The sequence below is a fragment of the Branchiostoma floridae genome, unplaced genomic scaffold (genome assembly GCF_000003815.2).
Source record: "Branchiostoma floridae strain S238N-H82 unplaced genomic scaffold, Bfl_VNyyK Sc7u5tJ_1456, whole genome shotgun sequence".
In the NCBI taxonomy this organism is placed as follows: Eukaryota; Metazoa; Chordata; class Leptocardii; order Amphioxiformes; family Branchiostomatidae; genus Branchiostoma; species Branchiostoma floridae.
In genome coordinates, this window is record NW_023365722.1 from 82,388 (window position 1) to 97,472 (window position 15,085).

The window sequence follows — 15,085 nt, forward strand, 5'->3', positions numbered from 1 at the left end:
TTACATTGTCTGCAATCTCAATGAAATAGATAAAATTAAATTGTCTACATTTTTTTACATCTGTGGGTCGGTTTACTGGAGTCCGTGTTTTGTACATATACTATATGGCCGGGGTCAGCTTCCCTCCCCTATAGATACCAATTGTCCTGCATGTTACAAATGTGTATGATTGTCAAAATATACCTCTATAATGGAAGATTTGTCTCGTCTATCGGATGTGTTCTAGTTATTGTAATAAATCTAATAACATGAATTATTACTCATGCATGGTACAAAACACATATCGATTTAGTGTGTGCTTCTTTTTCGATAGCTTGGGTCATTTCTGTCACTGTAAGAGTCTTTTAAAAGTATACGTCATTATGTATTGCCTATGCTGCGCCTCCCATCACCAGTGAAAATCATTTCATTACAAATATAGTTTTGATAATTTCACTTTTATTAGCAACTATATGTCCAATAATAATGTTATTGTCCATCAAAGCTTAAGACACTTTTACACTTTCTGCTTTGTCCGTGGAGCCTTTTTCGTGAGGTCGTTCAACCCCTTGTATATGGCTGTATACCCTTGAAGGTCTACAATCCTTCGTAGCATCCAAGAACCATCCAAAACCTCCAAGTCAAATTTCAGCACAAAGTTTAGTTATAGTTACAGTTACAGGAATAGTATTACACAATTGTTAAAATACCAGTATATGTGAAGCTTGAGCTAATAGTGCTTGTGAATATGTCACATATCATATTCATTTTGAAATACAACAATAATTATAATGGCTCTTTTAAAATGAAGCCGGTTGGTAGCATATTGTATGCTGCTCTGTGCTCTAGGTTTTCGAACTTACTTTTCATAGTAAACATACACTGTTCTTGGCGTTTGCAATAATTAGTAAGGGCAAAACAGTGTGAATTGGTAGATGGAAATATATACGTAATTACTATATCGATAGATACAAAAACAATTTTAAGATGCCACTTCACAACTCACAAACTAGATGTGCTTAGAACAACAGCTTACTAGGTACATTTCACCCAACCTAAAATTCCCTTTTTACTGCCATAAGACTTAGGTTATAGCTCCATGTTACAGGTAAGTATACGTACTGATTTGCCTTCCTTGGAAATTATTAGTTACTACATGTAGCACGATTGTATCACATGCGACTCATGCTCATTACTTATAAGCTATGCCAATTTGATTTTTAATACTTTAGATCGGATTCTAAGAAATGATAATGTTGAATCAGATGTACATGTAAAACATTGAAATGAAGAAAAAGAAAAAACAATATATAGAAGAAAAGTCTTCTACAAACTTCATGGATATAGTTGGTTCCTTCTAATTTATAGCACTCAAATTTCTTTTTACTCCCTGTTGACGGTTTCTTCTATAAACTTCAAGTGACAAAAGTAACGCACACTTTGTAATAATAACGCTATGACAGTTGAAAGTTTTGAATATAACGTTTGAAGTCAAGACAAAGCTTTCCGGGTCCCCGAATTTTCGGTGTTACCAGCATAGTTTCCAAGCCTTGTCGATAATCAACGAAATCATGTTTTGCGCTCAAATTTCTGTTTACTCTCTGCTGACAGTTTTTTCTATAAACTTGAAGTGACAAAAGTAACAAACACTCTGTAATATAAACGCTATGACAGTTGACATTTTTTAATATAACGTCTCTAAAATCAAGACAAAGGAGCTTTCCGGATCCCCGACTTTTCGGTGTTAGTAACATAGTTTTCAAGCCTTGTAATTCTATTCTGATCTGTTATTCGAAAATAAGCATGAAGGGTTTGGTGGATCTTTACTTTAACTTGTTTCTCTGGACCTTTAGATGTTTAGTCCTTTCACAGAAGCGACATCATTGAATGTTCAAACATTGAACAAATTGTTTGAGGGTCTTTTATGCACATGTTCATTTGTGATATGTAAAGTCGCTTAACGATCTCTTGATCACTTATTAGTCCTCATGTCCTCCGAATGGTATCCCTTTGGAAATTTGTTTAGAATATTTTAGAATAGAGATTTCATCCGCGAGGTATTCGGCCCTGCACTATACATTGTATTTCTAGCATCTAAGGATTGGCAATTGACTGTTTCTGCTCTGTCTGACCATCACTGGTCACTAACTGTAGATTTAGTGTAGATTTTGGATTCAGTGACGGCCTGAAACTGCCCAACCACTTTGTACAGAGAATTCGGCTGTGAGACAATTGACCCTGTGCCGTAAGACATATTACTAGCATCCTGTGATTCGCTGATGTCATTAAAATGATTCTGCTCATTCTGATCATGATCGTTACTATTGCCTATCACTGTAGATGTTTTGTCATCTGTTGGTGTTCCCACACCTGCGTACATAGGATTTGAGGCAGCCAGCACGTTATCATGTGATGGATTTTCAACTTTTAGAGTTTGATTCTCGGACTGGCAATGCCCTATCTGGCCATGAACGTTGGTAATTTTAGTATTTGTTATTGTGTTAGACCCAGTGATGGCCTGAGACTGGCCCTGCCCAATTTTCTCATTGTCAATGTCTTCATACTGGTGATCATTCACAATGGCCGTTACAGAAACTGTTTCGTTTGTTTTGCTACCAACAACATCGGGATTTACTCCTAAAGGAGGATGTCTTGACCTCCTCTTGTACCAGGCAGTAAGAATGACGGTACCGATCAGGATAAGCCCAGCTAAAGAGGCGAAGACAGACCCAATGACAACAGGTAGGGGGAAACTGGGAGCTGTTTCATGGGGAATGCTGCTTTCTGGTAAGGTTACCATGTTATGGTTAGAGTTTCCTTTGATATTAACAATTAGTTCGGATATGATCGGATCTTCGCATACCAATTCTTCAGGATTGACATCTGCAAGCTTCTGTCCCTGGAATTTAGAGGGTTGGGCACACCTTATTTGGTCTTTAAATGAAGGGAATTTGGTAGTGTTCAGCCTAAAGGGAACCATCTTGCAGTCACATTGCCAATGGTTTTGATCAAGTTTAATGGTATGAATAGATGGGGACAATCCATAAACTAAAGGGGGAATGGTAGACATCTTGTTTGACCGAAGATTCAAAAGCCGGAGTTCTGTCAGATTTGCGAATGCATCAGAATGGATGCTAGTTATTCTGTTGAAGCACAGGTACAGCTTTTGCAGCTGGGGTATCTTTGAAAATACACCTGACTGAATTATTGTTATGTTGTTGTTTCGCAACTCCAAGAGTCGCAGCCTGGGTAGATTTGCAAAGAAACCAGGCTGAATTTCAGTTATCTGGTTAAAGTTTAGACTCAATTCTTCCAGCTGGGGCAAATTGGCAAATACACCGGACTGAATCTTTGTGATCTTGTTACCATCCAGGTCCAACAATTTGAGCTCGGAGAGATTTGCCAGTACGCCAGGCTCAATTGTTTTAATCTTGTTTTTGCTGAGTTCCAATTCTTGCAGATGGAGCAGATTTGCAAATAAATCATGTGTGATATTTGCAATCTGGTTCGAACCCAGGTGCAACTCTTGTAGCTGGAGTAAATTTGCGAAAGTATTTGCATGGATCTTTATAATCTGGTTGTTTTCCAGGTCCAATATTTCAAGCTTTGGTAGATGTGCAAATACGCCTGGCCCAATCATTGTTATATTGTTGTTTAACAGCTCCAAAAATTCGAGCTTGGGTAAATTTGCAAATGAATCAGGGTGAATATCTGTTATCTGGTTGGAGGATAGGTACAACGATTGAAGCTGGGGCATAGATGCAAATATGCTTGCTTCAATCTTTGCAATGTTGTTGTTTCTCAGGTTTAACAGTTTCAGTTGAGCTAAATTTGCAAAGAGGCCAGAATGAATTGTTGTTATCTGATTATTTGGCAGGTATAACTTTTGGAGCCTGTGTAGATTTGTAAATACTTCAGGTGGAATCATTGATATCTGGTTGTAGTATAGACACAGTACTTCGAGCCTGGATTGCTTTTCAAACGTACCAGACTCGATCGTCATTATCTTGTTTGAAGACAGGGACAGCGTTTGGAGCTTAGGTAAATTAGAAAATGTACCAGGATGGATGCTAGTTATTTTGTTGTTTTGTAAGGACAGATCTTGCAGCTTGAGTAGTTTGGGGAAATAATCAACAAAGGCAATACGATTGTTTGTCAACCACAACTGAATCAAATTTGTATACCGTAGAAGCTTAGATCGATTTACAGTTGTAATGAGATTGTTTTGTAACCACAATTTAGAAATGGATTTCGGACGCCGGAGGTTCTGAGGGATGCTGGTAAGGCCCTGGTTGGTGCAGTCACAGCGTGATGATGCACAGCTGCAACCAGCTTCTGACATGTTGGGCTCCTTCAGGATGATGAGAAGGAATATCAGCAGGTGTCGTAGCTTTCTTCCCATGGTGTCCTGCAAACAGAACATGTATCTTCTTATAATTATTAAAACTACACCTACTGTACATGAACTGTCTGTAGCCGCCACGCACCAACTTATGATGCAAGCGAACAATTGCTTGATTGTCTTGGATCTCTATAACCGGAAAACCATGGTAAATCATCGCATGAAAGATTATCTGTGTTACTAAAGGGCATTCTGAAGAAAAAAAAGATAGCAACTTATCTAACCAACACTTCAAATCAATTCAGATTTACCACAATTTCCTGCATAAAAACGTCTACTGCTATTTCCTGAACGTGAAGATAGAGCCACGTGATTTCAGCAATACTTCCTAAGACAGGGGGCGACACATGTTACCTGGAACTTACGACCCGTTGCCGTAGTCACATGGCTTTAACGTTAACATTAGTTCAGTCTTCTTTCTCATGTATAAAAGCAGCACCCAGTGAGTAACGCGTGTACGTTGGCATCCACATTCTTTGTAGCATTGATAAAGAAATGACTTATAATGGGAAACATTTTGTTCACACAAGACTAAAAATCTTCCCAACATTGTCCTCCCAGACGTCGTTTACTTTCTAACCCATATGGCAAAGAACTAAGGCCTTGAATTTGTGTTGGTGAAAATAAAATATTTCAGAACTGTTCCAAATGTTCTGTTTGATGTTTCAGAAATAATTTGTCTTACCCTTTTCCCCTGCGCTCTTTGGACACGTGTTTTGAGCTCGTTTGTTCCTTAGCAATTTGCAACAAACAGCTGTAAATTACCATTACTGATATGGTTGTGTTGATTGTCTGATTCTGGCTGTTTGAATGTTAATATTAATGTTGTTTACTCATTGTGCTGAAATGTTATGACTGCATATAAGAAATAGACATAATGATAGAAATCTACAACACCCTTTAACAAGATATATACGATTATTTCTGAAATATCATTACAAGCATTCGTTATACGACTTTGTTAACATATCATGATCCTGTAAGCTTAAATGAGATAAGTGCAGATAAACTCTTGCTAATTATTATTAACAATAATACTTAAAACATTTAAATAGATTGTGGCGTGGTCAATCTGAATTTTCTAGTTCTGGCAGAATGTCTCCTACATAGTATGACGTCACAAAATGAATAATTAAAGGTGCAGCGCCTTTATTTCCCTACCCTGGGAGCCAGCTGGGATCGGGCAGCTAGGGCAGTTTATTCGGTGACCCAAGACAGTCAGACCCGCCGATCTCCTATTAGCGCCCCGGGAGTTTAAGCGCGATGAGGTCCACCTGCCCTTATCCAAGGATAGCGATAACTCCTTCAGGCTTTAACTCCCCAGAGCGCTTATGTGAGATCGGCGGGCTGACTGCCTTGGCTCCCCGAACAAAACTCGCTAGCTACCCGGTCCTGGCTAGCTCCCAGGGTATTATTCGGAACTAACATCATCTCCAACTAGGAGTTATTTATCATTAGTGTGGACAATTATGTATCTTTGATTTGACTTGAGTTACTCGGCTGTATAAAGAGACATACATAACTACTTAACTAGCCAGAGCCTATTTTACAGCGCTAGGTCTAGCAACTACACAACATACAATAAACAATATAATCGGTTACAACGCACAGTAAATGCTGGTAATTTACGTATACTAGCTTACTCAAATAATGAAATACAGGGAATCACTTTTAATACGGAGACAGTCTGCGTTAATTTCAAAGCCTATCATGATTGTGTACTATCTCTTCTAAAGCAAAATACAAGGCCATCAATGTAAAATCTATTTGGCATGTATATGTATCCCTGCTTACAGCCAGGAAACTTCCGAACGGCAAACGCTAACATCTGCTCGAATTATTAAATTCTCATTAAGGTATGGATGTACTCATTGTAGACACGCTAAATATTCTTTGACAATAATCTTCGGACAGATACATACCTTTCAAGCCAGTCGGAATAACTCCAAGTGATTTTGGGGGGTAAGGAATCATAGAGTGTGCTTGGTAACCTCACTTACTCACTCAGTTCGGTCACCGTTTGCTGAAAATGTTATTGTGAAACGTTATTCTTTTATTCAACACAAGATTAGTCGTGCGTACAAGGGGGTTGGGGTGGGGCATTGATTGTCTGAGGCTTGCTTTTTGATTTATATCAAAATCATAAGAATCTTATTGTTCGAGAAATATGTTTATTTGATTTTATACGTACGCAGGCGCAATGCAAACTAGCTGCACTAAACATGTTTTATGTATACCATCGTCGTCGATCGTTAAAAATGTGCTGAAGAATCGAATCCTAAAAACAATGTGACAGTGAATTGCAAAAGTCGACGTTACGTCAGTGACAGGATAGAAAGAGGGGTTCATAGTTGGTAGAATTGGTCATTGATAACCTTATCTTTTTTTTTATTGGTACATATATAAGACAAGACACAGTGGTAAATGAACTCTAGCAAAGCTAATATTAACATTACCACTAGGACATTTGAAAATAAAATAAACAAAGGACAAAACAATGTGAGATCAAATTAAATAGTAGTACAGCAGTGGGGTGACGGATCCAACAAATAAATATATATATATACATACAAGATTTTAAAGGAAAATATTCAATCAGTTTGAAAACGGTTGGTCTGGAGTATGTATGTCTGTGCAAGTTGCATAATATGGGTATTTGTTTCTGTTGGTAAAGTGGGTGAACCCCTGAGTAAAAGTTGAGTTAAGACTGGGTCAGACGTAGTTTTCAAATCAAGGGTTAAAAGGTCTTGAAGATTGCAGAGAAGGGTTATCTGACAGCTGACTGGCCTCTTATATGATGTCTGACGTTTCCTGTGTGCAGTTATGCATGTAATATGCTAAGCACATGACATTTTGAACTTTGAGCTTTTGAACTTTGTGTTTTCTGTCACAATGGCATTGTTGCAACTGGCACTGGCCGCGCTAACACTTGCAAATTTGCAAATAATTGGCCTTTCATAGCAGTTTCAAGTATAGGGAGAACGATTGACGTACCATTTCGCCCGTCCTAATCGAAGCTACCATAAGGTCATCATCATATCACTCCGCGCCAGATCTAGAGGCAAAAAACAACAACAACAACAAAAAAAACATCATGAAAACCCATTCATCCCTTAACTTAAGGCTTCTTCACTCTCTTGTTTCAAAGTCTGCAACTAAATCGTCACCTGCTGTTCTAAAGGAAGTTGCTAGGGGTTCCAAAGTTATGACACGTCTCCGCAACAACAAGATCTATCTGCCAACCAAAAATCGTGACCACAGCCTGTCTAGAACACGAGATAAAAAGTGTTGCAGTTCCAGAACAAGCCGCTAGTGGGCCCAAAATTTAAATATTCTGAGGTATTACCTAGATTCATGTACCAAATGTCAAGACAATCAGTCCAGGTATTCTTGAGTTATCGTGTTAACGTTTACAGACGGACAGACACAGAAAAATAAGCTTCTAGCGAAGGTAACAACTTCGTCATTGTTTATCGCGAAGTCCGAAGTACAAACGTCATGTGCCATATCTAAACCATGACGTACAGGTAAAAGTAGCAGGGGAACACCCTACTCGGTCCAGCTGTTATTATTATTATATTCTTAAGTCACTACCCGGTTATATTTTAACTCAGACATTATTGACATTGCCCCTTTGTAGCCCCTTCGACGTACCTTACAAGCTCACAACACCGCCCACATACGGCATTTTCAGGTGAGAACAAGTGCGCAGTACAGCTACAAGTGAGTGAGTCAAGATGTTTTATGCAGAAGAATGTAATGTAGATAAAAAATACGTAGAGGTGCGGTTTATGGGGATATCTCAGTGGACTGCAGTTTATTGGCATCGTTGCTGTGTTCTAAATAGATGTGTGTTACCCTTGACTTTATAATTGAACTATAATGTAAAAGCCTACAAGTATGACTAATAGACAGCAAACGTACAAATCTTAAAAAAAGTCGTATTTTATCCATGAAATTTGTTGGGTGTGAAATCTTTCGGCCACAGCGACACCAACTTACCCAGCTTCCGCGAGATAACCTCATTAAGTTTTACTTGGCATGAAATATTTAGCGCCTTGTCTTAAAACTTGATTTGACTTAAGGTATAGAAATATAGTTCGCTCCTACGTCGAGGAAGTATTATAGAAAATAGTATCAAATGAGATTATACATGATATCATTATTGGCACTGAAGGGGTATATGACAAGACTTGTTAGAGGTCTGAAATGTGCTATTTCAAAGGGTAGTCCGAGTCACTCAGCTGGGACATTGTTGATTGATTTTATGACATTTTTTGTTTCATTACTTTAATTTCGTGGGACAAAAATGAAGCAAGTTGCACATGTCTAATTGGTAAAAACTCCTTTATTTGATAAGAAAAGAAGTTGTCGGCGATTCCACATTTTATAGCATACTCCCTTCCTCGGCAAACTCCCTTTCCTGGCACAAGAAAACCTAGCCAACCTTGAAAATCGCGAACGAACGCCCCCCCCCCCCAAATAAAAACCAGCCGGAGTCTATGTTGTAACTCTCCACTTGCGCAACGAACGATGCACGAAAAACGTGGCGGACGTGGCCTCCCAAGAAAACGTACGGACAAAAACCAGGTTAGCCGGTTTGTGACCTGATGTTTATCGATTAATTTGGGAGAGCTTCAGATTGCTTGTGATCAGAACTGTACCTTTGCCCTTGTTGTTGACATTCGTCTGGTCAAAGTACAGAGACCGCGGTGCAATCAGTTGATCTGCCACATTTTCACGTCACCACAGAGAGATGTCGGCTTCACCGGACAACAGCAAGCTGTTTCCTCGGGACAAGACGACTGACGATCCGACGAAATACACCTGGGCACTCCGGTGCGACCACAAGAGCAACCACCAAGGTGAGATGTCGTCCTGGCCAAAGAGCGAAGAGCTGCTCTCTAGATCTCGTAACAGGTCGGATCACGGCCTGACGAAAGAAGCCTGGGCCACCCGATGCGACCCCGGGGGCAACGACCAAGGTGGTGACCAGAACAACGAACAGGGCGACACCACACAGCAACACAATCACCAAATAGAGATGTCGTCCTGGCCAGAGAGCGGAAAGCTGCTCCCTCGGGACAGGTCAGCTCACGGCCCGAGTAAAACAGCCTGGGCTTCCCGAAGGGACGACCAGAGTGTCGACCAGAGTGCTACCGTGCAGCAGTACAACAACCAGGCTGACCAGGGAGAGATGTCGTCCTGGCCAAAGAGCGAAGAGCTGCTCCCTCGGGACAGGTCAGCTCACGGCCCGAGTAAAACAGCCTGGGCTTCCCGAAGGGACGACCAGAGTGTCGACCAGAGGGCTCCCGCGCAGCAGTGCAACAACCAGGCTGACCAGGGAGAGATGTCGTCCTGGCCAAAGAGCGAAGAGCTGCTCCCTCGGCACAGGCTGGCTTACGGCCCGACTAAAACAGCCTGGGCTTCCCGACGGGACGACCAGAGTGTGGACCAGAGCAACCATTATAACGACCCCGCACCCCGGCATGAACATCAGAAAGAGATGTCGTCCTCACCAAACAACGAAAAGCATGTCCCTCGGGACAGGCCGAATGACGGCCCGACTAACATGGCCTGGGCCTCCCGGTACGACGACAATCTGCTGCCTCCTGGTGACTTACCCGAGCAGACACGGAGCAGAGGGCAGAAACCTAAACAAAAGACCCTAACGGCTGCGACAGGTGACAAAGGCCAAATACAGGTAATTTATTGAACCACTGTTACTATGTTTGATTAGAGATCTATGATATTATCATATATGTTCTGTCTCTGCTGTGACCTATACTTAGCGCGGTTGGGCGAAATGTGCAACAAAGGTCTTCATTCATTTATTCTTAAGGAGTAGGGGTGTGTGTATTGTTACCTTACCGTCAAAAAATCGAAGCATTCTTTGGGGCTCATTTCTTTCTGTCTCTGCGACTCTCTGTCTGTCTGTCTGTCTGTCTGTCTGTCTGACTGACTGCCTGTCTGTCTGGTCTGACTTCCTGTCTGTCTGACTGTCTCTCTGTCTGTCTGTCTGTCTGTCTGTCTGTCTGTCTGCCTGTCTGCCTGCCTGTCTGGTCTGACTTCCTGTCTGTCTGTCTGTCTATCTCTCTGTCTGTCTGCCTGTCTGTCTGTCTGTCTGTCTGTCTGTCTATCTCTTTATCTCTCTCTGTCTCTCTGTCTGCCTGCCTGTCTGTCTGTCTGTCTGTCTGTCTGTCTGACTGACTATCTGTCAGGTTGTCTGTTTGCCTGCCTGCTTGTCTGTCTGCCTGCCTGTCTGTCTGGTCTGACTGCCTGTCTGTTTGTTTTAATGTCTGTCTGTCTGTCTCTCTGTCTATCTGTTTGTCTGTCTGCCTGCCTGTCTGGTCTGCCTGCCTGTCTGTTTGTTTTAATGTCTGTCTGTCTGTCTCTCTGTCTATCTGTTTGTCTGTCTGCCTGCCTGTCTGGTCTGACTGCCTGTCTGTTTGTTTTAATGTCTGTCTGTCTGTCTCTCTGTTTATCTGTTTGTCTGTCTGCCTGCCTGTCTGTCTGGTCTGACTGCCTGTCTGTTTGTTTTAATGTCTGTCAGTCTGTCTCTCTGTCTATCTGTTTGTCTGCCTGCCTGAGTGTCTGCCTGATTGTCTGTCTGTCTGTCTGACTGTCTGTCTGTCTGTCGGTCGGTCTGTCAGTCTGCAACCGGTGTGTCATCCTCTCTTATCACTAGTTACGTACAGGTATAGCTAGACAAGTCTGTATATAAATCAAACCTATTCTCTCCCTTAGCTTGTGCTTACGGCATTAATTCATCATCATCATTCCTTCGGTGCAAACCTTGAACGTTTAACTTAATTATTTCGTTTACTTATTGTCTTAGACGGGAGAAGCTCAGAATGTTAACAAAGGAAGTGGCGACGAAGGCTCCTCCAAAGACACCGAACAACAAACTGGCCACACTGATGATCAGCACAGGTGGGTTCTACTTACAGTCATTTTCCTGTCCACAGTTGTTTTCCTGCCACTAAAACTGGACTGTGCCAAATACCACCAAATTGAGGAAGGCATTTTCAAAGTATCGCAATCAGGCGCAAAATTATATTGGCGCAAATTCGTCGTCTAGAGTCCATTCCAAGACACCATGAGGGTTTTTAGGCGATATTTATAATTAGTCTGAATTATTTTGAATAAAAGAATATCTGAGCCACAATAATTAAATTATTTTCAAAAAAATGACTAAGAAAATACTCATTTATTTGAATTTCTTTGAATATTTTAGAAACATTTTGAAAGTAACTATACAAGAATATCTTTATTTAGAATAATTGTGAAACCTCTCTGTGATTATTTCACATTTACAAATATTTACAAAAAATGGTAAACCTGGCCAAATGGTAAAATTAGTTTATTGCCCCCATAAAAGTAATCCCTATTGTTGCATCTGTATATTTTTAGACTTCACAGCTGGGCACTGGTGGATCCTTTGTGGTGGGCCATTGTTGCATGGCACCCAACCATACTTAGCAAGGATGTGTGAATTACTATCTACCCAGCCCACTGACCCATTTACAAAAAATGGTAGAAAATGGTAAATAATGGTAGAATGCTGTTATCATTATTTAGAAACCATTAGAAGTATCCAATTCCACACCATGAATATTTCCAAAGTTTTACAGGACCAGGGAAATATTCATAAAGTTGAAACAGTGTTAAAAATATTTCTGAAGTATCAAATGTCCTAGACATATAATTACAAAAATTTAAAATCAATTCTAAACAATGGCAACAAACATCCGCATGGTGTCTTGGAATGGACTCTAAAGCAGATTTAAAAAATAACAAATAAAAAAAATCATAATCCTCAAGGCGTCGGGCGTGGCCTTACTGGTAAAGCGTTCGGCTCGGAATCTAGAGGTCCTGAGTTCGATCCCAGCCGTGCCCCCGACGTTGTGCCCTTGGGAGAGGCACTTTACACGACCTTACTCACTTCACCCAGTTGAAAAATGGGTGCCCGACTTCGGCCGGGGAGGTAAAAGATTACCTTTACCATCTGTCTGTACCGTATATATGGCACTGTTAAAATAAGTTACAAAAAAACTTGAGTGCAGTGCCACATTGTCTTCGTCTGCCCAAAACCAAATAGTAAAAAAATTGATGGAAAAAGGCACAATGGGGAACATAAATCTTTCAATGCAAATCTCTTTTTTATGAATTTTCAATTCAGTAGCAACACTGTGATTTCTAACAAATCATATATCTTGTATGGAAACGGTTATATTTTAGTCGCGGCCATTTTGTTTGACTCGTCTGGATTTTTATACGCCATTGCGATGTGAACGCAAAAGAAAATTGGTGCAAAAGTCGCGATGTTGGTGCAATATGTTTAGTAAGGTACCCGGAAGTAAAAGAGACGATAGCATTATCATTTTAATGGCGACATGCAGTCGGCATCACTCTTATTCATGTATTATTGCTGTTGTTTTCATTGCTATTTATTTGTATCTTGGTGGAAACTTTATACTAACAACTACAGTAGTAGTTTTTTAGGGTAAGTCCCTATATTAATTCGTGTTGGAAAGAAAGTTTAGCAGTTCCATAACTACAGTAGTAGTACAGCAGACCTAAAGATTATAACACAAGAATCTTATACACGTACAAGAATGAAGAAAAATGTTGACACAAGCAATAGTTCTAATGTGTTACCTTTTCTCAACCTTTTCTCAAAGGCATTTCACCGTTGAAGAGAAGGAAGCGCCATTTTCAAGTCACAGAGAACAGTCCAAGTCGGAAGAAACCGAGAAAACCATATCCTTGGATTCAATTGATAAACATGTAAGTAGATATTTTTTTTATTTCATTTATCATAAAAAATATAAGTACAAGTAACAAGAGTCTTTGTCCACAACTTGTACACAGACGTTTTGGTGACCTTCTGTCACATTCCTCTTCTAAATGGTTCGAATTGCACTGCAACACAGGTGTCGCTGCTTACAGATGCAGTTCCAAGCATAAAGTATTTACATAGAATAGAATAGAATAGAATAACTTTATTGCGCAACAATTGTAACAGTTACAATGTATGGCAATGTGAACAACTATATACTAATACAAATAACTAACAACTAATGTAATATAATATAACAGTATAAACAATCTAGTGAGTATCATAAAGCATTATCTCGTTTTTGTAATGAGTTGTAAATAAATTGGCCTACGTAGGCAGATATATGAACAGGACATGATAATATCAAATGGAATACCTCTGACCTAGCATGTGGTAGTACAATTTCGGACTTACATACAATATTTTGAAATAACTTTTGACGGTCTTCTTCATAAGTCGGACAATCCATTACAAAATGAAATTCATTTTCTATGTCATTATGGCATGTGGGACAAAGTCTCTCATTGGCTGGTATGTTGTAGTGTCGGCCCTTTTCAATTTGTAAGGTGTGTGCACTAATCCTTAGTCTCGTTAGGTTATTTCTAAACAATTTGTTTTGAACAGATGAAAGATATTTTTCGAAACAGAATTCTTTTTTTGATTTTACAATACGTACTGAGTTTGTTAAAACTTCTTAATTCTTGTCTCCAACCAGAGAGAAACGTGTCTTGCAGACGGTTCTTAAATATATTTCCAAAACGGTTGGCATTAACAGCAGGATTAAGCCAAACATTTTGGAAACCATGTCTAATTAACATATCTTGCACATGCACAGCCCAGTCTTGTTGTAGCTCAACAGAAGTATTATATGCTTTCTTTACAAGTCTGTCATTTGGGAGATTATGTAACCTAAGCCAGTATTTTATCATCTGTGTCTGTGAATCAATATAAAGTGGGAAAACTCCTAGCTCACCCCTGACCGCCGCGTTGACAGAGCTTTTGGGTACGCCGAGTGAAATTATGTGAGAGATAGTTAATGCAGTTTTTCCAATGCGGTCCCAAACGCAAAGTAGAGTATCAATACATAATAGTTGTCAAATTCCAATGGTAACACTTGTAAGTATCATCTACTTTGTAAGATTATGGTCCCTATCCCAAAGTTTGAAACGTAACTGAGTCTAAGCCCCCCTCCCCCACCAAGCCCCACCTCCCCACCATCCCGTTTCAATAGTTCCTTGATCTTCTATCTGTTCATTGTATGTGACAGTGGTATATTAAAGATATGTTACTAACTTAGCTGCAATGCTACGCCGTCCTTATCTGTCATGAAGCACAATTAAAAAAAATGTTCTGACCCTTTGTTCTCCTTGTACATAATCGTAGTTCCCGCTCAAAAGACAGCCGAGCTGCGATTCCCTCTTCACCGGGAAGCACCTCAAGCCCGGCGCCGTCTGGACGCCGTACGGCCCACCGCTGTACGGGTACGGGAACACCCTACATGTGAACCAGCCGCGGAGGAAAGCACCGGACACGCTGGTCATCCTGGCCGCCATCTTTTACACCCTGGCCGCCGTGTCTGCTGTGGTGTTCGCTGTATTCTTCCAGACCAACGTCGTTTCAGGTTAGTCCTACGCCATATTTCCAAACCGGGGCCAGGCTTTTAGGAACGAAAAGTATAATATAAAAGACACCTAACTGCACAAGACGTAAAGGGAATATAGACGTGGGCATTAGTTGCGTTCATTTTACGTGTACAATTCTATTTTTAGTTTCCACAAACAGCCCGGCCGGGCCCTTGTTTGGAAATGTGACGTTAGCCTAAGCTGCATTAACGTTGGTTTGAAAAGCTGTATTTCTTGGTA

General features: G+C 40.4%; 1 protein-coding gene across 1 annotated transcript; it reads right to left on the minus strand.

The window, feature by feature from the left end:
• Positions 1 to 2,940: 2,940 nt before the first annotated feature.
• LOC118407752 lies at positions 2,941 to 9,437 on the minus strand (the record flags this gene model as incomplete). Its single annotated transcript, XM_035808269.1, has 4 exons — positions 2,941 to 2,945; positions 3,493 to 3,606; positions 4,285 to 4,387; positions 9,150 to 9,437. Coding segments are annotated over 4 exons (510 nt in total), but the record flags the coding sequence as incomplete, so codon positions are not given.
• Positions 9,438 to 15,085: the final 5,648 nt, after the last annotated feature.